This window comes from Meleagris gallopavo, chromosome 1 (assembly GCF_905368555.1).
Source record: "Meleagris gallopavo chromosome 1, MGAL_WU_HG_1.1, whole genome shotgun sequence".
In the NCBI taxonomy this organism is placed as follows: Eukaryota; Metazoa; Chordata; class Aves; order Galliformes; family Phasianidae; genus Meleagris; species Meleagris gallopavo.
Window position 1 is genome coordinate 45,025,120 of NC_139404.1, and position 27,437 is coordinate 45,052,556.

The 27,437-nt window shown below is 46.0% G+C and overlaps 1 protein-coding gene across 4 annotated transcripts in view; it reads right to left on the bottom strand.

Moving 5' to 3' along the window:
- Nucleotides 1-10,331, bottom strand: part of NTN4 (netrin 4) — a 35,778-nt gene extending 25,447 nt beyond the window's left edge. For 2 of the 4 annotated variants that reach the window (XM_085223361.1, XM_085223357.1), the window contains exons 1-2: nt 10,133-10,331; nt 6,792-7,321 (exon numbers count right to left, since the gene is read on the bottom strand). In XM_085223361.1, coding sequence (XP_085079487.1) covers nt 6,792-7,321; nt 10,133-10,211 — 609 coding nt within the window. In that variant the 5' untranslated portion in view covers nt 10,212-10,331. Of the gene's footprint in view, nt 1-6,791; nt 7,322-9,715; nt 10,077-10,132 lie in introns of those variants that run through there. The other 2 variants (XM_010709321.4, XM_085223376.1) reach the window with 2 other exon arrangements.
- Between the last annotated feature and the right edge of the window lie 17,106 nt (nt 10,332-27,437).

Below are 27,437 nucleotides of genomic sequence, written 5' to 3' on the forward strand. Positions count from 1 at the left end.
AGGCACCCATGGGGCAGGGTGCAGGAACCTGCTACCCTGTGTCCTACTTGAGGTGCAGGGCTTGAGCTTCCCAACAGCCCTGACTCAAACTTGTCATGCTGAGCCTGCAAGGCACTGGGAGATGGTCTGCAAAATGACAACAGCAGAAATGACACAGAAGGAGTAAATGGATGGGGGAGTCAATGAGCATGTACACATGGAAAGAAGAAAACAAGAAAGGAAACAGACAACAAACAAGAAAAACAGCAAAATCTGAGCTGGTGGACCCTTCTCTCTGTACAGGCGGCTGCTGGAGCCCCAGTGCTGGTCCCTCTGTTATATGATGTATTACCCTGACACCAAGCAGAATAACTATTAAGAAAGCAAGCCTCATGTATCTATGATGTGCTACGCCCACTGCAACAACCCTATGCTGAAAAAAGGCTCTTCAGTGGCTACTGTAAATAATGGCCACAGAAACCTGCTGTATACCACTGGCAGCAGCTAATGAGATGCTGGAGAAGTGGCTCTCCTGCAGCTGTTACAGCTACTTCTCACACTCTGACAAAGGACAGCATTTGGTCTGTGCCTACAGCCCTTCTGCAATCTTTTGTATCACATAAAACAAGGCAAATGACTCCCTGCCTCATCATCTAGGAGTCATACAATCTTGCAAAGACTTCAGAAGGAAAATCCAGCTGTTTCAAATAACTGGTCCTCGTGGGAGCCTTGGCAGGTTAATCTATATTCAAGACAGCTTTTTGTTTGGGGAAACTCAAGGCGTTGCTCTGTCATTCTCATCACTGAGAAGTTGTCTGGGAAAGCTCCTAGTCATACATGGCAGCCAGCAGTAAGGGGCTGGAAAAGGTACAGGGAGAACAAGGTAAGGACCAGGGTTCCTCCAGGATCCAGGATGACTCTGGCAATAATCAGCCAGAGAAGAGCCATCTGCTCAGCTCCTCTTCGAAGTCCCACTGCACAATTTCTTCAGATGAAAAGGAAACACTGCAGAGTCATTGCTGTCTTTAGTCAGGAGATGATCACAGAAGTAATGTTCTTATCACAAAAATCTCTCTTCAGTGCAAACAGCTCGAAACATTAGGATTCTTTCACCTCAGCTAACAGCGCTTCTCCGTGAACTGAGTTGATTCTCCAATGGCTTTATTTTGCCTAATCACCGCTCTCACTCTTCTAACAGGCAGAAAACCTGGAAGACCAAGAAAACCTGGAGCTGTGTCCAGCAAGGCAGGGAGAGAACTTGGCCTGCTCGTGCAGCTGGCTGTCTCCCTGCAGCCACAGAACAGCGCCTCTCACTGTATCCTACAAAGGCCTGCAAGGGTCAGAGTGTCAGCATGGATGCCTGCAGCAGGGCTAGGCATGGCATTTCTTTCAGCTGAAGCGTAACTCGACTTCATGAATATTTTTCCTCTCCTTTTGTCTATAAAGAAAAGGCTTTGTGTCTGTAGAGCTGGCTGCTTGGTATTGCACTGGAAATTATCCAGTGACTGTGAGCTAAACTTCAATTTGGGAAAAAGAACACCTGTCTGAATTGTATGCAAACAGGTACAGTCAAAAAGGCCATGAGAAACAGCATTCCCTTTTCATCCTGAGGCTGTAAACTTTGAATGCGGTGATGGGGCATGGAGATGCAGCACAGAGACCAGCAATAGAGGAGTGAATGGCTTGTGTAAGCCTGTTTTGGACACTGATTTCTTTCAGGAAAAGTTGCCCAGGCAGAATCTGAGGACTCTGCCATTTCAGTAGGATTTTGGATGCTTCTAGAATGGAAATTTCATGCTATTACTCACTGTGCATGCCAATTAATCTTAGATTAAGTCCATGAGCATTTGGTCCAAGCCTCCTGAGATGCAGCCATTCACTGCTTTAGGTTACACACTTTCCATGTAACCATTAGTACCAAGGAAGCCCAAAGAGAAGTACAGCAACCCTGCTTCACAGCCAGCAAGCTGGGAGCAGCTGAACAAGTAAGCTAGTCTTCCCTACACGCCAGTAAGGAGCAGTGAAATGGAGCAGCGGGGAGCAGTGCTGCAAGAGGAGCCTGTGGCCTTTTCTCAAGGGAAGCAATAGCCTTGCTAACGAGGCCAGATGCCAGTTCAGAGAATTAAATTTTCCCTATCCAAATCCCTTTTGCTTCACATGAGTACAGTGTTCTTCAATGCCTACATAAAAACATGTTTGGAAAACTGAGCCCTGGAGCCCATTCCTTCTCTTGCTGGCAGCCTACAATATAGAACTTATTCTCTTTCACAGCCCCCTCCCAGGAATAATTTGTTTTAGCCTATCTAGGCATAATTTAGCCATAACTGGAGGCCAATCTGGAAGCCTCGATCTGCAGCAGTTAGAAACTTGCTTTTCTAAATAGAGGCCTGCCGGCATGCACTATTAAGCACTGACTATGCTCCATCCTGGAGGGGGCTGCATTTCAATAGCTAGCCAAGCGGAGGGTCAAATTCTGTGTGCCAAAAAGCCTCGGACAGACAGAGAGAAAAGGAGCCGATGAGACCTTGCTGCGGGCTGTCTGCAAAGGAGGAATCAGGGGGAGGACAGCTGGGCAGGCTGAGAAGCTTCTTGCCCTCACCCCTGGTGGAGCCTAGGCTCTGAGGGAAGCTATTTTTCACGGCACAACTCCCTGAGTACCAAACCTTCACCTCTGCACAGGCCTAGAGCTGCCTTTGTCCTGAGTCCTCTCAGGCACAATTGAAAACTAAATTTAGGTTTCCTGTTTCCACCTGAACATGCCCTGCCCTAAACTACCAGCTAGCAAGCCTGGGATTTTCAGGTCCCTACAACACATCATTGACATAAGCCTAACATAAGCCCAGAATGGGCAGATTCTTCCTAGAACCCAAAATTACAGGCTCAAAATAAAAGTCACCGAGCACCTTTAACTCCTGTTTGTGTCATTGAGTGTTGCAACTGCTCACTGTCTATCAGGGTCAAATTAATCAAGAGTAGGACCGAACTTAGTTTTTGCTCTATAAAGTTAATTTCAGGTAGAACCAGTAGGGCTGCTGTGCAGATCCTTGAGGACAGAGGCAGGCTGCATGTAGTAAGTGTGAGGCAAGGCCCTGGAAGGTTTTTCTGCTACAAAAGGCACATGAGATCAATAAAATGCTCACAAGACACACACACACCCCACAGTAAAACAGCAGCATGTCATGTTTCAAACATCAGCAAGCAGCGTGTTAGAATCTGTTGCTGGAAAACAGTCAAGCTGCAAGTACGCCTCTCCTAATAATAACACATAGCAACAATGGCTGAAGTCTCAAAGTGATTTATTAGCAGTATTCTGAATAGATAAACACTCAAATAAGTTGCTAATTTACTAAAATCTTGTCAAGGAGACTCTGCTTCAGTAAGTCCTTTTATGCCAGAGCTTGTCTAAATGGGGACACTCAGGCGAGCTAATCGGAATTGACCACAGATGGGAATTTAAAGTAAATGAGATAATTGCATTGCAGAGTGGACAGTCACTCTCACTCACAGTTAAAGAATTAACATCTGCGAAGGGCATTCTCTAGGCAAGCCCTTAGCAGTGATCTCCAGTCAGAGATAAATTTAGGATTAGCTTGTAAGGCAAGAAATATTAATCTGATCCAAAGTGTGGGAGGGAAGATAGCCTTTTCTGTATAGTAATAAAACAGAGCATAGAGCTGAAGGAGTTTATTTCTGCATCTTATTTACTTAGGTTACATTTGGCTGGTGAATCCAGTTCTGACTTCCCTTGCAGGAATATGGTTGAAGGGTTACAACCTGGAAAAATGCAAAAAATACCCTGGATTTGTAGCACATTTGTACAACCCATGCTAAAATACGGCCCTAGCCTTCCTGCTATAATACTGATAACAGCATCTAGAGGTTTCTGCATCTAGGTTACGAGGATCGCTGCCGTGAAACAATCCACTGAATTAAGCATGGGGAAAGTCTTCATCAGATGTTTTGTTTGGCTCCTGCATCCTTACAGCAAAGTCATTGCTTCCCTGGCTGCAGGTCTTCTTTGCCTGAAAACAGGCTGTGACCAGGCAGCTCCTGATGGGGCTCAGCTCAGCAAGTCTGGGAACACGCTCACCTGAAAGCACCTGCTTAATTCCAGTGACAGTGCCTTTAAAACCCTGAACCATGGCATCATGTTCCCAGAAGGATGAGAACCTCTCTTCTGGTAACTATGTGAAAACAAAATAGCACCAGATAACTCTTTCCAACGAGCATGTTTCATGCTTATGACATCTGTCTTGTGTCATATGCTCCAATACATATTTTGGTCAATAGACATAAACTGATGACTTGGGTATGTGCTGCGCTCCATCACTAAATAAGAGACATTATTTGCATGGTAGTACTCTGTGCAGTGTTAAGCACCATTCTCTCTTCTTCTCACACTTTTAGGACTCATGAGTCTTAAGAGGAGTGCCTGAGGGAACTGGGATTGTTCAGTCTGGAGAAGAGGAGCTCATGGGAGACCTTAATGCTCTCTACAATGACCTGAAAGGAGTTTGTGGTGAGGTGGGAGTTGGCCTCTTCACCCAGGTAACAGTGACAGGATGAGATGGAATGACCTGAAGTTGCACCCCAGGAAGTTCAGGTTGGATGTTAGGAAAAATTTCTTCTCCAAAAGAGTGGTTGGGCACTGGCACAGGCTGCTCAGGGGGGTGGTGGAGTCACCATTCCTGGAAGGGTTCAAGAACCATATCACTGAGAGATATGGTCAGTGGGCATGGCGGGGATGGGACGATGGTTGGACTGGATGATCTTAGTGGCCTTTTCCAGCCTTAATGATTCTATGATTCTGTGATTCTGTCATCTTTCTTGTGCCATATACTCCAATACACATTTCGGTCATTAGGCATAAACTGACTGGTTGGGGATGAAAAAATCCTGATTTTTCCGTATTTACAGAAGTACAGTGTAGCAGATTGCTACCTTTGCGGTGTTTTGAGGTGAGAAGCCATGTCCTGCAGCTCTGCAAATTGTTCATCCCAGGAGATGGGTAGCAGCAAGCAGAAACCCCTCTGTTCTGCTGAGTGCTGCCAGGACCTGCAAGCCCTGACCCTGCACCTGAAGATGCACATGCGGTGTTAAAATATTTGAAGGAGGAGAAAGCGGTACATAGATGGTGTGACACACTTCTGGATCATGGGCTGGGGTTGTTACACTGTGCTAAAAAATACCATCAAAAGCTTAAAAAGAAATCCAGTAGCACTTAGGGAATTTATGTTTGTGCTTTAAAGAAAACTGCGGTAACTGAGCTGCAGTTAAATAATACCCTTGGACATCCCAGATGACTGCATATTTAAAACCACTGTTTCAAGTGAAATTACTGCTTCCATATGTCAGGAATGAGGTGCTGCCAGAAGTGGGAGTAAAGTGCTACATAACTCCAAACAGAACACAAAACTCTGATGTTTCTTTAGGTGAGATCCATGTTGCTATTGGCAGTTAGGAGTAATTGCTGGAATGTAGCACACTGTAATAAATTAAATGTGATATTTGCTAGGCATGCATGCTTGCCATCTGGTCACCAGAAAGCTGCCATTACTACTTTGCAGGTAAATACAAGGGAACTGAAATGTGCCATGTAAATAAAACTCTACAAGCTCCAGCCTCTTGGACCCAACATTTGTTTAAGCCCTGGAATAATTAAACAATCTTGACTTTTATAGCTTCTTTTAACACAAACTAAGGCACTGCCAGAAGAAGTCCTGCAGAAGCAAGTTCAGCAAATAGCCTGCTTTGCAACTGGCTACCACAGATGCATCAAACAATACCAAATTTCTTTCCTTTTTGAAAATAGGCACTGATTTTGACGTATAAGAGGCCCAGTGTGCCCACACACTGACCAACCTGCTGAGGGATTTGCAAGGCAGGGACTTGCACAGGTGCTTGCCAGACATAGCCCTGGCGCAGACACATTATGGGGTGACTGTGGTGACCTAAGACCAACAAGGCAAGTACCACCCCAAACGATACACTTGAGTTTCTCATCACCAGGAACAGCCATTGGGAAAGCTGACAAAGGACTGTACTTGTGCACTCAGTACCTCAGACACATCCTGCTTGCTGGCCTAAGAGCTACAAACATCAGTGCCATCCCGTTGCAGGATGGTACTGCCTGGTGGTTGGGGTGCTGGGGTCATGGGCTGCAGGAGCGCTAAGGACCATGATGATTCCCAGAGGGTGTGTTCTTGCTTCTCCTGAAGGTCCACCTTCTTAGTAAGCCCCAGTGTCCCTTTCTAGGGAAGTTCAGTCTGCTTTTTGGGGCAGGAGAGAAGAGATGGAGAAGAAGAAGAAGATATTACTTTCTCTGGCCAGCCAAGAAGCCACAGAGAACTCTGAACAAGGGATTTTTAGACATGACTGCTAGTCTCCAAAGATGGGACCTTCACCTCAGATCACATTATCAGCAGAAAACACAATTTATCGGTAATAACTAGTGGAGAATTGACACCTTAATTCATGATCCACGTTTGCCCCTCTCTGCCCTGCGGCACCCATGCGGTTTGATTTCCCACGCAGACAGGTTCACGGGATGAGGCCACAAGAGGGAGCTGCCTCAAGGCTGGGCTGGGCCCTGGGGACCCTTCCCAGCAGGGATCCCAAGAGCAGCCACTAAGCAGGGTGCCCAGTCTCACATTATGGCTTTGGCATGCTGGCAGCATGCTGCCTGTAGCACCTCCAGATTTGCAATTTGTGACCTGCCATTTCTGATACCAAAAATAACCTGTTCTTTCACATGCATTCTTCATCATTCTTAGCAAATGGGATCTTTCTCCTTGTTTTTTTCCCCCACTCACCTCTCCTCCAGTGCAGGGGAAGGGGCTGGAGTATCTGGATGTGCATGGGGCTCCCCTTCTCACCATGTCGTCCTCCAGCCCGAAGGCCATCGAGCAGTTGGTGGCAAAGTACTTGTAGGCCTGCCAGGTCTTGCCAAAGTCCTGTGAGCGCTCCAGCACCATGGCCGCTGGCCGGGGTGATTTGAAGACCAGGATCAGGTGCGTGAAGTAGAAAGTGGCTTCCAGGTCCAGCTGGATGGTCTCCTGAGGGGCGTCCCCGGCCGCCTGCCACCAGGTGCGGGGCAGGCGGAAAGGGGAGTCGGCCATGGCAGCGGGGGGGTGAGCCAGCCCTGCGTGGGCCCCACTGCAGTGGCTGCAGGTGGGGGGCTTGCAGCGGAGCGTGGCATCCTCGGTGTAGGCGCAGAAGGGCTCGGTGGTATGGCTCCCACAGGCCGTCTCCGTTTTCAGTGTCCGCCCGTGCGCCAGGTTGCCAAGCCGGGGATTGCAGGCCTTCTCGCACGGGCTGCTTGCACTGGCTGCGCTGCCTGGGCCTGGAAGGAAAGCAGGGAGACCATGGCATGCACTTCAAGGCTGCTCACCAACCCATGTGGGCTACGTGCTAGCCAGGTACAGCTGCATACCCAGTGCCCATCAACCCCACAAGAGCTGCACCACTGTGCAGTGCGCTCCTTCGTGGAGCTCAGCATGCCTAAAACAGCAAAACAAAGTAAAATGAAAGCCCTCAGGGCTTCCCTGTGCTTGGGAATATCCCCAGCAAGAATTGCAAAGAGATGAGGACAGCGAGGGCAGGAGGAGGGAGGCCTGTACCTCACCTTCCCACCCCGGAGCCAGGTGGGGACACAGAAAGGCTCAGGGGCAGCGGCAGCCCCATCCCACAGCCATGAGAGGACTCAGGTGGTCTTAGGCACAGGAAAAGACAGGAGGAAAGCAGAGTTTCTGTGTCACGTGCCATCTGCATCTCTCCAGGATGGGGCACAGAAACAGGTTTCTGGTTCGAGCACTTCCTCCAAGTGCTGACCCCAAACCTTCACAGCTCTTTCCAACCCCTCTGTTCCTACCCCAAATCTCCCCACAGTCCCGAACTGCCGCAGAAGTTGAATCAAAACACTGCTGAGGTTTGGAAGCCTGACACCAAAGTGTGTAAAGCAGAGGGAAATAAATCCTTGGTTGAAATGGTGCTGGCAGGCTGCCTTACAGCTGAGCCGCTGTGGTTTGTGTGCAAGTCACTCTGGCAGCCTCATCAATTTAAAAATCACAGCAAAAGTGGCAAAGGAAAACAAAATCACTGCAGGGTTTGGTGTGAAACTTTCTGCAAAGCAACCCGCCTGGCTCAGGAGCATTTGGTGAGGGCTCTCCACTTCCTTATTAACAAGTGTAGCAGCAGGTCAAGGCTGTATTTTATTAACCATAACTGCTTTATATGTTAAAAAATAATTAAAAAAAAGGAAGCTCTGATGACTTGGATGCAGGCAGCCAAAACATGCAAGGTGCATAATGTCTTCTTTCTCGCTGTGCCAATCATACACAATCAGCTTTGTACACCAATTACTGTGGCATCTTGGCATTTTTTTGTTATGTCCAAAGGTCATTTCAGTTTAGCATCCAATAAATCCTTTATTTGGGGTTTATTCAGCATTCGCTTACAGTGTCATAGCTGCAATTAAGCTACATTACCCACTAGCAGAGACAAAGCCTTCAGAGCCTGATGGATTTCCCTATTCCTGCCCCTTACAAAGTGCTCTGGAAACAGCACAGTTTTATCACTGCTGATCTGTGTGGGTTCCTGTGCCGTTACTCAGAACAGATGCAGACTGCTGCTTATAACACACCTGCTGCAGAGCACTCCTGATTTCAGTCCCTGCACCACTCTAAGCAAGAAGACTTGGGCACCTTTAGCAAGCAGTGAGTTCAGCTTCCTAACAAACACAAAACTATCAATATTAACTGTGCAGCACCCATCTACTCTAGAAAAGCAAACAAACATAGCTGTAAAATGCACATACATCTCCTGAAGATACTTTCCAAAGCACTGTGCAAACATCAACTAACCCACACGGCTCTCCCGAGGGGTCGCTCAGTGTGTGCTATTACCATGTTATCAGGTAGGCTTGCCACAAGCTAGCCTAATTGACATGTCTACCTGCTTTCCTGGATCTTTTGGCTACAGGCAGCACAGCGCAGTTCGCTGTAAACAAACAAGTGATCGCTGACTGAGTGCTGGATCAGAACAGGGGTTTGGGACAGGGAAAATGCAACAGGGCTCAGCCAGCACCTGGATCCAGGTCAGGATCCGTGCTTGTGTTCATAGCATCCTTTTAGTTTCCCTGTATGTTGACAGTGATTGTTCTCAGAGGGGTGTGGGGAGGCTCTGATCGGTGGGATACTTCTCGGGGGCTGTCCTGGTGCTGGGGCACAGCGCTGCCAGGAGGGCTGGCTCCCAAATTCCCATTCGAGGTTTTGGGATCTGAAGGGATTTGGCTTCCAGCACCCTCTAGCCCCAGTCCCAGCCATCTGCGGGCCAGGAACACGGGGTCCCTTCCTCACCTGCAGATTTGGGGCCAAGGACTTGGGTTCAGCAGGGCTGGGGAAGGAAGGCTGCCACACACAGACCCCAGTAGGGAGGAGAAGAAATCCCTGTGAAGGGCGTTTGTTTTCCCTCGGGTTAGCGGTTGCATGATGGCCACGGAGCACCGCGTGTTATGAAAAGTGACAGCTTTCCCGTGTGCTGGCCGCCTGGCCCAGGAATTCGGTGAAAGAACAGATGAGGACAGAAGGATTTTCCACGCCGCAACCCTGGGAAAGGGGCTTCTCCCGACTGCCCTGATGGATCTGACCGTCTCAACAGCCCCGTTCTGCGCTGCACATGGTACCGGGCTGGGTTCTTTAGCAATGAGTAAGAGCATGCAGCGAAAACCATGACTCACCTGTAAAACATCCATGGAAAATCATATGCTTCCTGCTTAAGCATTTTAGCGACACTTGCCTTGTAAAGTTTCACTCGTAACTCGCGCTCCGTGAGACGTTTGTTTCCCATCTGGGTTCTTTCTCCTTTATAGAGCGGCACATCGGCGCCCGGCTCGCAAACCCCGAGGGCAGCGTTACGCAAACCCGACCGGCTCCGGGATCGCACCGCGGGGCGATCCGCTCGGAGGTGTGGGTGAAGCCGCGTAACGCTCCCCTCGCTCCGGGAGTTCAGCGCACGGAGCCCCGCCGTCCGCCGCCACACACCCGCACAGCCATCCACGCCCGCGTATCCACGGACGCGTACGCAAGTGCGCACACGCCCGCGCCCAGCTCGCCCGCCCGCAGAAGACGGAGAGCGCCCGCCGCTCGCGGCTCACCTGCAGCGCCCAGCAGCACTACCAGCAGCACTACCGGCAGCACGACCAGCAGCAGCGGCAGCCTCGTCCCGCGCCCCATGGCCGAACCCCGGCCGCGGCGCCGCCGCCCGCCCCGCGCGCCCCGCGGCGCGCCCGGCCCTGCGCGGCATCAGCGTCCCGCGCGGCCCCGCCGCCCGCCGCCCGCACCCCGCGCCCCGCCGCCGCCCGCCCCGCGCTGCCCCGCCCCGCGGCCCGCCCCGGCGCGAGGGAAGGAGCGCGGTGCCGGCGGACGCCCGCTCGGGACTTTGTGGTCGCCGCGGCAGCCGTGGTGGGCGTCCCGTCCTCCCCAGGGCTCGGTGCCCGATGGGGAAAGCGCCCTGCTCGGCGGGTCGCTCTGCCCCGCGCAACAGGTGGGTTCTGAAAGTGGAAGAAGGGCTGCTCAGGGCTGGCCGTCACCAAAAGGCACCGAGAGGGGGATGGTGGTGGGTCGTCAGTTGAACGGGGGGAGTGTGAGTGGAGTGAGGATGAAGAGGAAGGCAGAACGCAAGGTGAGGAAGCACAGGTGCAGGGACAGGGCAGGTGTGGATGGAGAAAACACGTGCATAGAATCATAGAATCATTAGGCTGGAAATGATCGTTCATCTAGTCCAACCATCAGCCCATCCCCACCATACCCACTGACCATGTCCCTCAGTGCCACATCCACACAGTTCTTGAACACCTCCAGGGACGGTGACTCCATCTCTTCCCTGGACAGCCTGTGTCAGTGCCCAACCACTGTTTCTGAGAATAAATTTTTCCTGATATCCAACCTAAACTTCTCCTGGCACAACTTGAGGCCATTCCCTCTCATCCTACCACCATTACCTTGGAGAAGAGGGTGACCTCCACCTCGCTGCAACCTCCTTTCAGGTCACTGGAGAGAGCAATAAGATCTCCCTTTTCCCTAGACTGAACAATCTCAGTTCCCTCAGCCACCTCTCCTAAGGCTTATGCACCAGACCATAACTTCACTGCCCTTCTCTGGACACACTCCAAGGCCTCCATGTTTTTCTTGTACTGACGGCCCCAAAACTGAATGCACTCAAGGTACAGCCTCACTGGTGCAGAGTACAGAGGGACAATCAACTCTCTGCTCCTGCTGACTACACTATTTCTGATACAAGACAGGATGCCGTTGGCTTTCTTGGCCTCCTAGGCATACTGCTGATACGGTTCAGTCAGCAGTCAACTAACACCCTCCAGGTTCTTTTCCACAACTCATTTGTCCAGTCACTCTGCCTGTAACAATGCATGGGGTTGTGAACAAAGAGCAGGACCCGGCATGCTGTCTCAATGAACCTCATGCAATAGGCCTCAGCCCATTGATCCAACATATTGAGATTCCTCTGTAGGGCCTTCCTTCCCTCAGGCTGATCAACACTTCCTTCCAGCTTGGTGTCATCTGCAAACTTACTGAGGCAGCACTCAATCCCCTCATCCAGATCGTCAATGAAGTTATTAAACAGCCCCAATACTGACCCGTGGGGAACACCTCTGGTGACTGACTGCTGGCTGTATTTAACTCCATTCACCATCATTCACCATTGGATTGGTGACCAAAGAGTGGCCTCCGCATATTCCTTCCCCCAGGCTCTGTGCCCAGGGCAGGGATGAGCTGGGACGTGGCATCTTGAAACTAACATGTGGAGCTCATACTAGAAGCCAAACCTGGATGAAGCATGTTGCCTATTGCACAGCTGCACCTGGCCAGCCTACATTTTTGTCATAAAAATCTCAAAAATTCAAAAGATCAGATGTACTTTAACCAAAGGCTTGCTCAAAGATCACCCTTTCATGTGCTGCAGGACAGTGTTACAGTTTAACAGAAGGCCCTGGGGCAGACACATGGGCAGCAGAGGGAAAGTTGGGGGCAAAGAGGTCTGGGTACCCATTCACACTTTGTTTGAAAGGAATAGAAATTGATTTGTTTAAAGAAGAAATGTGGTCTTGATTCAAAGCCCACTGCAAGCAATGGGAGTTGACTTGGGATCAGTGGTTTGGGGTGGGGGCTGCAGCCGCCTTCCTGTCGTCTGTTTTGGTATCATGTCAATAATCTGTTCTATGAAAACCTGTCTTGCACTCTTCCATTTTTTTTTTTTTTGCAAACCACTGGAATTTTTCCAACCGTTGTCAAATGAATAATGAAAACATTTCATTGACTCATCGTGTTTTGAAGCAGCTTGATTCCCATGTTTTCTGTATGAAAACAAACCCGTGGATAATCCGGAGTGACGACTACTGATTAAAGCTTCATTTTTCCTTGCTTACGTTGCTGTTAAAGCTGAGCTCTGATATAAGGCAGGACTTCTCAGGCATATGAAAGAAACAAGGGAATCAGAGTGCCGTTACTTTTCACTGTACTCAGTGATCAGCTTTTCTGAGCCAAGTGTTTTGCATGCTGGGCCAGTGCATGCAGGATTGAGAGCTCACTTGCATGGGATTTAGTGTAATTGGAAGTCAGGTCACAGCAGCATCATGGCAATGATAGTGCCGTTCTGCAGGGGCCCAGAGTGAGGATGGAGAGCTCCCCATTGCTGCCCATCTCAGGCAGATATGCAAAGGGTCAGTGGTGAACCTGAGGAAGAGAGTAGTAGGGAACGCAGGAGGTACTCCCTGCAGTCCTTTACTGGGAGCAGTCTCTGGGGTAAAACATGCTGCTTGCCATGTTAACTCCTTTACTGAGCACTGACAGAGCTATGTGTCACACAGTCTGTTGGAAGTCTGGACCCTTTTCCCTCTGCTGATAGCACTGGCCCTGTGGTGAAGGAAAGAGTCTCTCTGCACCACTTGTAGAGTAGTATCACTGTATTGGAAAAGACCACTAAGATCATCCAGTCCAACCACCAGCCCATCCTCACCATGCCCACTGACCATGTCCCTCAGTGCCACATCCACATGTTTCTTGAACACCCCCGGGGACGGTGACTGCACTTCCTCCCTGGGTATCCTGTGCCAGTGCAGCACCACTCTTTCTGAGAAGAGATTTTCCCTGATATCCAGCTTGCCAAAGGGACCTTGCAGTCCAGCACGGGTTCCTCACTGGCTGCAAGATGGGCACTGCTTCCTTCACTGCCCTTTCTCCAGGTCAGTGGGACAGATGAGACCCCCTGTGTTGTCCCAAGGGGTTGTGAGCTGCTGCCCTCTGGCAGGGCTTTGCTTCAGGAAGGAGGTGGGAGCCCCAAGGCTGGCTGCATCATAGCATGGGCTCCAGCCATGCTTGGTTCTACCTATCTATTGCTCAAAAAAATCCACACCCAAAGACTTGTTTTCAACAGTACGTCTTCTAGTTCTGTCATTTTACTGGAAGCGAGGACTGAGTTGGCATTTATTCCCAAATTGAAGTAGTTCACAAACCACATCAATTATTTCTCATGTGCAGCTGTTTTATCCATATGCTGTGGCTCCAGGCACTGTAACATTTTTTTCCTCTCTCTCCCTCTCTTTTTACCATACATTTTGGACAAGGAGGAATGAAGGGGAACCAGCTAATCCGCATACATCCCACTTACAGCAGATTCAGGAGAATAAAAAGCCAGGCATGAGAGAAACAGAGGTGAAAGGACCGGCCGCAGAAAGAGAGCTGTTTGTAGGCAGTTGGCATAACCTCTGCTGGGACTGAATATGGCTTTGTATCTGTTCCTCCCTACACAAAATTATTAACATTTGTTCAGCTAGATTGTGAAAAAGTAATGTGTGTGATACAGTAGTGTCGGTAATGCTTCCTGTGGTCTTTGCATCTGAGGGGACTTTATCCCTACCAGAAAACTAAACATCTGAGATAGCTGGTGTATACTAATGAAACTGGGAATAATAAGGAATGTGGGGTGAAGAGATGCCGTTCTTGATCAAACCATATGGCTAGCTTTAAAATTTGAGCTGTAGCGTATTAGAGAAGTCTGTCTGTATCTACACTCCTCTCCTTACTATCAGAATCTCAGCTCAGATGCTGCTTTGAGTTGTTGGCAGACCTTCTACTCTGTTGTAGACATTGTCTTGCTTTCTGCTGGATGTACATGGGGTGTGACATTATGGCTGTTTCAATATCTTCTCTTTTGGTAGGCAGAGATCAAAGGCATTTCATATTTAAGATTCCTTGGCCCATATGAGGCTGTATACAGTAAGAGTCATCACATTGTGATGCAGTATGAAGACTCAGTGTCAGAAAGAGCTCGTGCTAGGCTAAGTGCACTCATTACAGTCAGACTTCACAGTACTTAGATTACTTAGTACTACTGAGTATTGTTGAGTGCTGGCATAATTTATAGTAGAAAACATATCTTAAAAGGGGAATTTCTTCCATTTGTCTAACATGCTACTAGCAAATTATCTACAGTACATCACACAGTTAAATGATTTACCTTGTCAGTGGAAATGGCAGACCACTTAAGCTCTTCAAATTAGAAGAGTTTCATAAATGCGGAATGTGCTGTGTCTGACAGTATAATGTAGCAGAGCTATGGATTCAAGTGGCACGTGCACATGGGTCTGCATTTAGTCTAGTCACCATGTGTCTGTTGTCAAGCTTGGATCACTGGAGAGCTTTTAAATGTCTTTTTTTTCCCCTAGATGGTTAAATATGACAATGCTAGTTCTTCACTGTGTCTGTGGACGTAGGACATTTGAGCTGAGAGGATACTCAGAGAACCAACTTATTTCTAGCTGTCTTACTCTGGCATACATTAAAGTTGCATCATAATTTTTCCTGCAGTTGAAAACTGAACAATAAGCTAAACTAGCCTTTATTTTGCTCCTGCTTACAGCTAGTTCTGGTATCTCAAAACCATTCTGCAAGCAGCAGTGAAGTCATAAAATGCCAGCACAACCTGCAAAAAGCATTAACACCGATGAGGGAGTCTTGCAGGGGCTATCTCCATCCTCCTCGAAGCAACTCTGAATTTCAGGCCCCAGTGTCCGTGCCTCTAATTCACAATATCCAGCAGGAACATGGAGGTCTGGATATGTTTTGCAATAGATCCCAGAAAAATGACAGATTTTTACAAGAGATCCTGCAGACCACATGCCTGTACTCATGAGATTCAGGTGTTGGTTCCTAGAAGCTCTCAGAGGAGAAAAACAGCTTCGCTCTGCACATCCACTTCTCACCGAGTGTAGATCCAAGCTGATCTGGGAAATTCACAGGAGGAGTGGAGTGTATAGGTGCTATGGGGCTGGGAGGCCCAAATGTCTATTTCAGTTCTGCAAACAGTCTTTGGGCACTGCTGAATCTCATGCAAGACTCTTTTTGCTTAAGTGTTCCATATCTATATGCAGCCAAGTGCACTAATTCATCTAGGTCTTTCAGCAAGGACATGTAGGCTTATATAATGACATTTCGAATGCAAGCCCTCTTTATGCAATTGTTTTAAATTCTGCTGAAATCTGTGGGATGATTTTGATAGCTAGCGGCCAAAGATTCTGCTGGCACCTCCTTCAAGCACTGCTTACTTTGTATTGTGACTGTGCTTGGAAATGGAGGAAAGAGCATACAAGAAGGGAAGGATACCAGCCAGGTGCTGCTTTGTGTGCAGAATGAAGCCATTCTACAAACAGCCCTACAACTCTTGTTCATAAGAGTATGTTAATTCAGTGGCAAACATTCCTACAATATTTTTGAAGCAGTTCAAGTTGCTATATGCTTAGACTGGGACATGCCAAAAATGGGGTGAAGTGGAAGAGTTTTGGTTTGTCTTTTTGCCATTGTTGTTGACCTGTTCCCTGCCAGTTTTGTTGTTCAGCTTTAGGTGAGGTCTCTGCTTTGGATCAGCTGGCACACCTGTCCTTTTATGCACGATTGCTTTCTATGTTTATGTTGGAGAGATTCAGCTCGTTTGTTTACTGAGACTGCTGGATGTCCATGTGAGACATTACGTAGCTCTCCTCATGGATTTCTGAGCTGTCCCAATAGTGTGTCCCTGAAATTACTAAGGATCAGGTGCCTCTGTGGCACTTCAAGGCCATGGGACCATAATTTTCAAGAAGGTTGAAAGCACATACCTAGGACTGAGTCAGCAGCCATTATTTTGGAGTTTTTTGGAGAATGTTATTTTAAACTGTCATATTAAATTGTCTGGATGAAGAGCTATGAGATATGGTTTAGTGGCTTGTGGTAGCAATGGTAATGGGAGGATGGTTGGACTAGATGGTCTTGTAGGTCCTTTCCAATCTTGTGATTCTATGATTCTATAAACAACAGCAACAACACTAACTGAACCCGTTTCTTATTCTTGAAATGAAAATTTGAATAGCTTTTAAAATTATTCTTATTTTCGGAGCATCTTTTTTCATATCCTTAGGTGTTGTCATTGATGAGAGTCTCTGAGAGTTTCACTATTTGCCATTTTCATTATACCAAAATGGTGAGTTGACAAAGCAGCTGAAGGATGTGAAAGAAGCCCTCACTCATAACGGTGAGGTAGTGGTATGAGTCCTGAGTAGAATTAAACATCTTTCTTAGAAAAGAATCCTAACCGACCAGCTATTGTAGGCTGAAATGTTCCCAGTGTTTTCTCCTTGCTCCTTCAGATTTGTTTAGCAAATGTTTCTTTCTTACCACCCTCTGCATCCCTATCTCTTTCTCTTCCCTTATTACCTTTCTGCTGTTTTTTATACCAAAATTGTATAACATTTAGTGTAAGAAATTAACACTGAAGAACATTGTACAACTGAATAATAAAGGAAATGCTAAAGCATGGTGGATTGTACTTTCCTGGGTCATGGTAACATTCTTGTGCTATAAAGCATGAGTTCAGAAGCCAAATGATTTGTGGAACTCAAAACCATAGGACAATCACTCTTTGTGTTTTCTGTCTTTATAGAATGAGTCTAGACTTCTTGGAAAGCACCCTAGTGATAGCCTTGAAACTCTTCCTTCGTAGCATAAGGACAGTACCGCAGTGACAGAGTAACTTTCCATACACCCAAGCTACATCCGAGCTCTTCAAATCTGTATCCATATCCTCATTTGACCTATGTTGTAGTCCCACAGAAGCTGCTGGAGTCTTGTGCCTAAGATTTTGCAAATGAAGGAGTGCTACAGAGACTACTGTCTCTGTCTTTCTGTCTAGATTTGTGCTTAGCCTCCGAAAATAACAAAATACAGCAGAATAGTGGTATATTTCCACAATTATGCCCATAAAATCTCTTAGAGACAAACATGGGAGTAGTCCTGGCAGCGCAGGAGCAATGGAGAAGTTCGTAAATGAGTTAATTGACAATCTCCACTTATTTCTCACTGATTCAATTTGCAGAGCAGTTCTGGTATGCAAGATCACCCTTGAAGACCGCTGAGTGAGAGGCTCTGCTCCAGGTGAGCAGCACTCCAACACCCAGGGGCACACTTGGGTTCATGCAAATAGCCGGTCGTTCAGGTAGCTCTAAGCCATGTGCATGATGGGGATGTCACGGTGCAAAGGAAAACCCCAGGACACACATAAGGTGGATGCTGCTTTGATCTAGTGATCAGCTTAGCATAATGTACTACCTACTCAAGTCCTGACCCTCTGATGCTCTAACCAGAAACCTAATGCTCTCCAGCCTGTTACAGGGAGCAAGGACAACTCAGGGTATAGGGGCCAGAAGATGGCATGATGTCTGAAAAGCAGATGACAGGACATTCAGATTTGCAACACTTCTGACTGTATGTGGCCCCAGGCCCAGTGGAAATTACATTCCTACTCACTGAAGCACCACTAAGCCTTTCAACTCTAGTCCTTTAGTTTGAGTTTTGTAATGCCAAGGGGATTGGGCTCATTGCCCACTGACAACACAAGCAATGAATTAATGTTCCTTATGCCCTAGATCTTTTCTATAATGGAAAAACTCCTTGGACAGCACCTAGAGGGCTGTTCATAACCTTGGGAACCCATTGTTGGAAAGATGCTGACATGCTGAAGGGAATCCATACAGGAGTGGGAAGAATGAAAGAGGGAGGGCAGACATTTGAAAAATGGGCAGAAAACCAAATCTGGCCTGGCTAAACAGGAACTGAAGAGAAACGTTTGTACATACATAGAACCATAGTATGATACATAAACATCTGTACATACATGCATAGAATCATAGTATGATCATTCAAGGTAGTGTAATGCACAACACAGTTGAGAAAACAAAACCTGAACTGAATGCCAGAAACAATGAAATGAAAGAAAAAAAATGAAAGAAATGGGAGTAAGAATAAAGAAGGGGATTTCTAGCTCCATTATAAAACTTTGTAATGGATAATACAGGAATATCAAAGCAATGAGAAACTTATGTTTCCATTTCCATTTTATATGTCTTTACAGATCATAAGACAGAATGTACTGACCTACAGGGCTAATATTTTTAAGAAGCAAATAAACACATACATAGTTGCCTATGAATGAACAGTCTACAGCCATAGACAAGATAAAAAAACCTTTTAAACACACAGACCAGACACTAAACTCTGGGGAATATCTCTAACTATCATCAAATACTTTCATAGTTTTCCATTCCAAGCTTACTTGGCTCTTCACCAGGTCCTAGACATTCTCAGAGATGGTACATGGAATGACTGAATTAAGGCTGAGATAATGTTCTTCCCCAGTTTAAAAACAGAAAGCATCGGAAAAGTATGAGGAAAGATAAAGAATGCCTAAGAGTTAAATTCAGAATGATCCAGGAGTAAATAAGGCTGGGAACTTTTTATAGCTTTGTAATTTTGGCAGAGGATAACATTCTAAATACATTCTTGACTGATGAGATCCCCAAACATCTGCAAAGATATGAGCTGATAAGAGATCTCTAATTCACATTTCATAGAGGACAGATGTAGACATTTCTAACAGCTGGAGTGACTGTGAGACTTGGGCAGAGGCAGTGACACAAGCTGTCAGAAGCTGAGTGAGGAACTGCTCTCACAGCTGGATGAGAGAGCAGGGCTGCACCGTGAGAGCCCCTCCAGCCATCTGCAATGGGATGTCCTCCTGAGCACAAAGTGATGCAAAGAGGTGACAGAGCTCCCCTTGTGCCCTGCCCACTGCAGATCTGAGTGGTGGGAACTTGTTCTAGCTCCAGGGCTGTGGTATCGTAACACTCCCACATAACAATTTTCAGTGAGCCCCGTTTCTCTGTTTTTCTGGGTTAGTGTTTGAAAGCATGACCCAAGCCCGTACCAGACACAGGAGTTTCTACAGGAGTCTAAAGGCTGCAACAAAAGCTCTGAAACCTCTCTGACCCCTTGTTAACCCTCAGAAGAACACTACTTTGGGTTTCTTATAACCCTGTCAGGGACACAGGGTTCTTCCTGATCCCCTTACTGTGCTGGGCCCACAGGCAGCCACATATAATAACAACACTCACAGCACCACACAGCTAGCAGACAGCCATGACAAGTTTTGGATTTGAACTTGGAGGCATTTTGGCACCTTGTTGCGCTTGCCTAAATATGTCTGAGCTTCTGGAAACCAGGAAGGAATGGAAACAGCACAGGGCAAGTAGCTTAGATTTTTAATGGGATTAAAATAGGTCTGAAACCAAAGAAGACAAGATCCGGTGATCCAGTGTTGATTGACTGTCCTGAGAGTCAGCCAAGGAAAACATGCCACTGTTCAGAATCATGCCAAAGAACAAAGAGGAGAAGAAGGAGACGAAAGGGAGAACGGAAAAAAAAAGCACAAAGCCACCAGCTCAGTGCACGCATCAAGCAGAGGTCTGCCACGCCAGCACTAATGAGGTCAGATGATAAGTCTGATGTCAGATATTAGTCTGATTTTAGTAAGAAAATGAATCCAAATGAAAATATGTCTAAACACTTTTGATGTCATGAATTGCTGTTCTAGATAGGATGGAAGCAGAACAAGTTTGGGGGTTTAACACAGTTTAAAGAGGCAAGACATCATTTTTCTTTCTCCTCCCATTCTCCAATTTATAGAGCTACAGGATCTTTGCATTTGGTGATCTAAACTGAAGCATCTCCATTGCCATGTAGTCTTTATTTCTTCTTCCTCGTATGGAAACGTGAAAGAAAAGAAAGAAGCAAAAATGAAAGTTACTTTTTTTTCTGAAAGAACTGAAATTAAAAAAAGTTTCTTGCCTGTCCAAATTGTTCAATTTGAGCCATTTCACTAAAAATTCTATTTCAACACAAAATAATATTAATTTTGATCCACTCTCTTGATATGCATATGACATCTTCTCCCTTGCTGCAGCTGTATGCCAGTAGTTGTGAGCAAGCTTCAACATTCTCTGAAAGGCAAGGAGAGATGTAGGACCCGTTATTTCTACATTTCATAAAAAGAATGCAGAGACAAAGAAAGTCATCACATTATCCCAGCCTACACAAAGAGACAGGGGCAGAATCCAGAGCACAGGTTCACAACAGAGGCAAGAGGAAGGCTAACAGCGGCTCATCAGATTGCCATTGTGAAGAGTTGCTCACCAGTCTTCAACTTAAGTGTGGTGATTCACATTTTCTACTTCGGGACAATGTATTTTTCTTCAGTGAATTCTTGGCATTATGTGCCTCTGACCGTGGCCTCCTACGCACAGAAGCTCTGTATTTTGTGAAAAGCAAAGTCCATTGGTGCTGAACTCTCTGACAGCAGATTTCAGTGCTCAGTGAGCAGCAATGATTGCTTGTGTTTTTGAAAGCAAGAATAGATACTAAGCAGAGTTTGGATTTCTTTTTCAAGGTAATTAAAAAACAAAATAAAACAAAACAAAAAACCTCCAAAACAATCCACAACAAAATACTAGATCCAGAAGGAACAACCTCCAAAACACAGCAACAAGTTTGCATGTGTCTGTGTTATAACCACATTCATGATGTTGCTGGGACTTGTGGTGATTGAATTTACAATACCATGGGCTCTTGGTGTAAGAATTTTAATTAACCTTAAGTTAAAGGTATAAAACTTGTGCTAGCTTGTTCCAAAGACCTTTTGTAATATTAACCCAATTACGTCAAACATTTTCTGTTAGCTATAAGGTTTATCATAAATCACAAGAAATCTTGTGATCATGTAGATCTGAGCATTATGTCTCCCCAAAGCCTCTTTCATAATGGGAAATACCGCCTCGTGTTTTTTAATGTCCTTCTTTCCTCCCTCCCTTGGTCTGTACTCTTTTCCTTCTTTTGTCCATTCTAGAGAAATTAAAGCTTTCCTTTTGAATGACTAGAGAAAATCAACCACTAAATTAAAATGTTTCTATCTCCTTTGTCTCCCTGTAATAGAGGAAATTTGCTTTCATCTGCACAATTATTCAGTGCAGTGGACTTCAGACTTACCATCTAGCTTCTCCTCGGTAGTTTCTCACATGAGGTCTTTCAGCAAAAGTGGTCATGAGTAATCATACGGAAAAGATTGCTAGACCCTGGGGACATTTAGCCCAAAGACAAACCCCATTCTTGAGAATGACTAACATCACAATCATCCAAACCAAAATACCAGAACCATGCGATGTTGTGTGTCTTGGGCAGGTTCTCCTAAAGTTAAAGTCATTTCGTAGAAGCTGTCCTCTTTCTCACAGATCCTCAGGAGGTCCAGGGCAGCTGGCCCAAGCATGGCTGGAGCAAACCAGACTATGTCCCTATTCACAGAAGTTCATTCCCCTGGGCAGTGAGAGCCTGAGTCTGCTCAGTGGTGAGCTGGAGCTCTGCACTTCAGTCTCTAACACTGAAGGAGTATGTGAAACAGAAAAAAGGAGATGCTGCCATTAGCTAAAGCTGTCTTTAAGGGGAACCCACCCAGAACCAGCTGCCAGGAGAGGCCAAGTCTCAGATGACATTACCACTCTCTGGTGACTCAAAGCAGGCAGCAATTTTGGCTAAGATGCTTACAGCAGTCATTGGGATGTGGCTATTTACCTGTTTTGGATCAAAGCATGAAAGGAGCAGCTGCTGCAGCCTCTTCAATTTCAAGAAAAGTCTTGCCAGAGTGTGCAAATCTGGGGAATATATCTATGTGAGGTTTGCAGGTCACGTCCCATACTGAGGGCTTTGATATAAATCTGCAGCAGGCCAAAACTTTTGTTTCAATCACGTTGCTTAGCCTCTTTTCCCTTCAAAGAATGGTGGTCCTGTTGCTGGATAACATTAAGTTTTGAGGCTGGTCTGACTCAATGAGAATCCTTGATGAGAATAGCTGTCTCCTACTCAGAGCCACCTCAGTGTGTGAGCCTGACCTTCAATGACAGGTGAGTCTGAGTGACACTGTCAGACCACCACGTGAGATGGAGCTACATGAAGCACTGCAACAAAGCAGGACCTGATTCTTAGGCTCTGCTCCTGAGCCTTGTTGAATGTGGATCTTAGGCCCTGAAATACCCTTGAAGTGTACATAGCCACTCAAACAGGCCTTGAGCAGCAATCAAGTGAGAGGCAGAGGCGTAGTGCCAGCGCTCTGCTGATCCTCTGGTCAGAGCCACTCAGCAGCACATACTGGAAAAAGAAGCACATATTCGGGAAAGAATGAAATGTTTTTTGTGTTTGTTTGTTTTGTTTGCTTTTGTATACTTTTTGTTTGTTTAAACATTTGCTGGCTATCTGGGCAAATCATTTTCCAGCTAAGGATGTTCTTCAAAATGTTGGCTACTGTGATGGATCTTGGGGATTAGGGTGACTGGCAAGTGAGCCCATGTGGCTTCTGATCCCCTAGGCAAACACTGACATTTCCTAGCATGAGCAAGTTGAGTGGTGAGCACTGACTAATGAACAGCTGGTATGAATTCTTGACACTCCTGGAATCCAGAAATATGTTGATGAATTCTGGCAGAAGCCCAAGTATTTGCAAAGTAATGACTAAGGTGGTAATGAACTACAGCTGACTGGTTTGTTCATGTTCAGAGGCTGAGCAGTTTATCCAGCATTTCTGGCCAACTTCTAGGTCACCTCTTCATGTTTGGGAGGTAACTGGTGCTGGGCAATTCTATAAACACCAATGTGAAACAAGGACCCTCAAGAAGACCCATGCTCTATTGCATTGTGTGATTGCTCCATCTTAAGGCAACCAGGATTTTTTGGTTTGTGTAAGGGCTCAAAGTCCCATCCTAGCTGCAAGGCAAGGTGTGCAAACAGCTCTACAAATAGTGACCCAGGGAGAGAAGGTACCATAGGGAAAGGCTGAATCTGAGCATCAAATTAGGGAATGCCAGTGGTCTCAGCTTGTGCAAGGAGCAGCACAGAGAAGACTAAAGCTGATGAAGAAGACAGGGAAACTGCCAGGGGACTGGAGGCTTTAGGCTTAGATAATTCCAGACTGGGATTATTCTCTGAAAATACAACCTATAAGTTAAAAAAAAAAAAAAAAAAAAAAAAAACACAAAAAACAAAACTAACAAAAAAAGCCCTCTAAGACTATAGCTTATATATAGCAAACATATAGAAGCTGATAGGCACCTGTAAATCTCGTCCCTCCCTTCTCCCCCCTCTCCCCCCACTAGGTCAACTTTGAAAATGGGATTTAGGGTCCTTTAAGCATTTCTGAACACACTGTCTCCTGATGAGGCATTTACTAGATTTGTAACCATGCCTTCATTTCTGTAGAGTTTGTCTTGTTGTGCACAAAGACAAATACAATCAGAACATCCTTCAGATAACCTTCCTGCAATAGCGGGGGACGTATCTGGATTGTCTTCACAGCCTCCTGTGGAGCAGATACATTTAGTATTGTGAAGACAAGGTACGTTTCCCAGGACGGGCTAAGAATGCAGACCACAAATTCTGGGTAGAAGATTCATGCAACTATCTCAAATTCACCTAAACTCAGCCCAACAAGTGATTTTGCTTTCCCTTTTCCTTTTTCAAAAGGGATTTATTCTAATGATATGTGAATTTAACTGGCAGGTGAACCACAGATGGGCAAACATGAAAGATTGATGTAGCCAGATGGAATCATGTTTGTTTTAATCTGCCATCAGCAGGCACAGTAGTGACAGCCTTTTCACGCTGTTTTACAGGAACCAAACGCTCTGAAACTTGATTGAAATTATATCACAAGAAATAAGAAACCCCAAGAGAGAGACAGCAGTAACAGTGAATGTGAGGTAATGGCGGAGTAATATTGCTACAGAGGGGACAAACACTTCATCTTGGCCTTCCTTGTGCCAAGATGAGTGGTCTGCTCAGGTGTGGAGCTGAAGGGGAATACAGGCCCCAAATAGCAAAAGATATTTCTCAGCAAGTGCCATTTTTATGCTGCTATAACTGCTTCCCTTCCTCCTGCTACAGGAAAGAGCCCACAGCTGTAAGCAGAGCCCAACATGAACCCTATATACTATGGCTCTTTCCCCAGGCAGGCAGCCCTTAGCCAGGGTGTCCCATCCTGCGTGTAGGGGTTCTGGCCGTGGCAGTTGTATAACCGAAAGCCCTTTTCCTGTGAGGTCACCACAATGGAAGCCTCCCTCACTCTTCCTGCATCCAGATCAGAGGCTGCCAGAACAAGAAAGATCTGGAGCTGTTGAAGCATGTCCAGAGAAGGGCCTTGAAGATGCTCAGAGGAGCACCTCTCCTATAAAAAAAGGTTGAAGGAGCTGTGTTTCTTTAGCTTGGAGAAGGCTCCGAGGAAACCTCATTGTGGCCTTCCAGTACTTGAAGGGAGTTTATAAGCAGGAAGGGGAGAAACTTTCTACATGGTCTGATAGTGATAGGACAAGGAAGACCGGCTTTAAACGAAAAGAGGGGAGATTTTGGTTACATGTTAGGTGGACATTCTTTACCCAGAATGTGGTGAGGCACAGGCTGACCAGAGAAGGTGTGGGTACCCCATCCCTGGAAACTTTCAAAGCCAGGGGCCCTAGGCAGCCTGACCTGGTGGGTGGCAGCCCTACCCAGAGCAGGGAGTTGAAGTTCAATGATCTTTAAGGTCCTTTCCAACCTAAGCCATTCTGTGATTCTCCCCAGAGCCCCTGGCACTCATGTGGCAAAAAGCCCTGACTGTCAGTGCTTTCCAAGAAAAGCAGCAGTGTTTTGCTAAAAGTTCTGGCTGGCAGCAGGTTGGCACTGGGTTTCTTTGTTCAAAGATGACAGAGCTTACGTCTTCCGGGAGAAAGAAAAGTCCTATTGATATAATAATATCATGCCAGGCAGACAGCCCTGCCTGTGTAATCCGCCGGGAGCACAATGGCGTGTTGTGGTGCGGGCATTGTTCCCAGCTGAAAAGTGGCTGCGGTGTGCCTGGCTGAGGACGTGAGCCTGACTGACAGCTCCACAAAAGGAGATGGAGGTTGGGGAGCCCAACTGAGGGCCAGGGGACAAGGCGGGGCCCCTCGGAGCCGGTGCATTGATTCCTTACCAGAAATGGGATGGGTCCTCTGTTTGGAAGGAACACGGTGGCCGGGAGCCTGCTCAACCTGATGTTTTTTCCCCTGCAGCAGCCAGACTTTCCCATGCATGCTTTGCATAGGATTATTGCTGAAATCCTGGTATTCCAAGGAAACACCAAAGCTAGCCAGAGACTACAGTAATAAAATCCTAATGTCACTAAACTTTTTGTCTTCCTTTCCTTGCTTTCCTTACTATACAGAAGTACTCACCTTAAACTCTGAAATGTTCCTTTGCTCTCAGAGAAATCACTGAGAAATGTTGGTCATTTAAGTCTTAATTGTTAATTGGTCATTGACAGTTGCCAAAAGCACTCAGGTTTGTAGTAAGTACTTTGTTACTGAGAAGAAGTAGAAATGCAAATGATAGAGAAACATTAAAATACTGCCTAGCAGGTGGATTTTGGTCATTAAAATTTACCGTTGCTATGCTAGCACTTTTTGTTCATTCAGATATCCTGGAAGCCATAGTAAACAGTGAAAGACATCAACAAAATTATGCTAATTATGGATGTTGCCAACAACAGAAAGCTTTTTATCTTCCAAGGAAAACATATTGATTGTTTCTGCCTATCTAGTGTTAGCAACTAGCATTAAGGGGAACACTAATATATCTAAATCCAGCAACACTATATAAACAGAATTAGACACTGCAGAAAACTTGATTTTCACTTTGTATTTTTTAATGACTTTTGCTGTTCAGTGGCTGTTGAAAAGTCTAATTGGTTGAAGCTCTCAATAAGTGTGATGAATGTGACAAGGTTTCTTTACAAAGAATTAAAAGGTAGTATCGTCTCATAGGCAGGAATTTCCCTTGCAAACTGCCCCTTCATCTTCTATCTCTCTTTTTGACATTGGCACAAGTTTGAGAGAAATTCAACTGAAGTCACGAGGTCATAATTTCAAGACATTGACCCTGGCTTGTCTTGGGCCAAACATTGATGCCATGTCAAAGATGATGGGCTGAGCTTTGTGTGTGCTGTAGAGCTAGGTTGTTGTTAAAAATTTGTATCAGTAAACTTGCCTCAAAATTTTGCATGTGTGTCTACGAACTTTTCTCAAATTGCAGAGCATTTGTAATTGACAAGATATTGTTTTCTATGTAAAGTGATTTATAATGATTCCTGTATTGCAATTACCATTCCTAACCTGATCTATTTGCCAAACCTTAAGGGCTGAACTCAGCTATCAGCTATGCAGTGGGAAATCTGGTTCCTACTGCAGTCTTATTTGGGTAGTTTATGAGTTTTGTGCCACCCCTTTACAGAAGCAGAGTCAGCCAGGTGTGAGAAGAGTGTAACAGTAGCCTGGCCAGATGAGTGCTGTGCCTAGGCAAAAAAAACTAGGAAAAATAATACAGGAATGAAAAGCATCATTCTCCCCTTCGGAAGCTGACATTTTAATTAACACCCTTTTTCTAGTAAAACATATTTCAGTATTTTAGTGATGACAACTGAACAGAATCTCCATTTCTCACCTGACTTGAAGTGCATCTGTAGCATCCAAGCCTGAGCCATCAGCACTGTCATTAGGCATTCAAAAGCTGGCATGGTGCAGATGGCAGCACACATGCTGGGTAGAACCAAACTCCCTCTCTGCATTCAGGATAGGGAATTATAAGATTTAAATGTCATGTAGCCCTAAATTTAAATGCCACATCACCACGTTCTAGTCTTCAAAATCAGGCTGACCTTCTCTCTCCACATGGAAAATGAGCATTAAGTGCTACGCATGCAGTTGACTCAAACACTTCTTCAGATGTTCAAAACAGCGAAGATAAGCTGACTGAGATAGAAGCTGAGTACTGAGAGAAGTGCATCACCTGCAGTCTCTGAAACTCCTAGCTAAGACACAATTTTTGACAGCTTTACATCCAAGTAATGACCAGGCCTGAACATGCTTAATTAGTGAGATCAGATGAGTGTAAAGCCTGGGGTTGTATTAGCCTTGTTTCTAAATTTGGACACACTTTGAACTAGTAATACGGGAATTAAAAGCACCATAT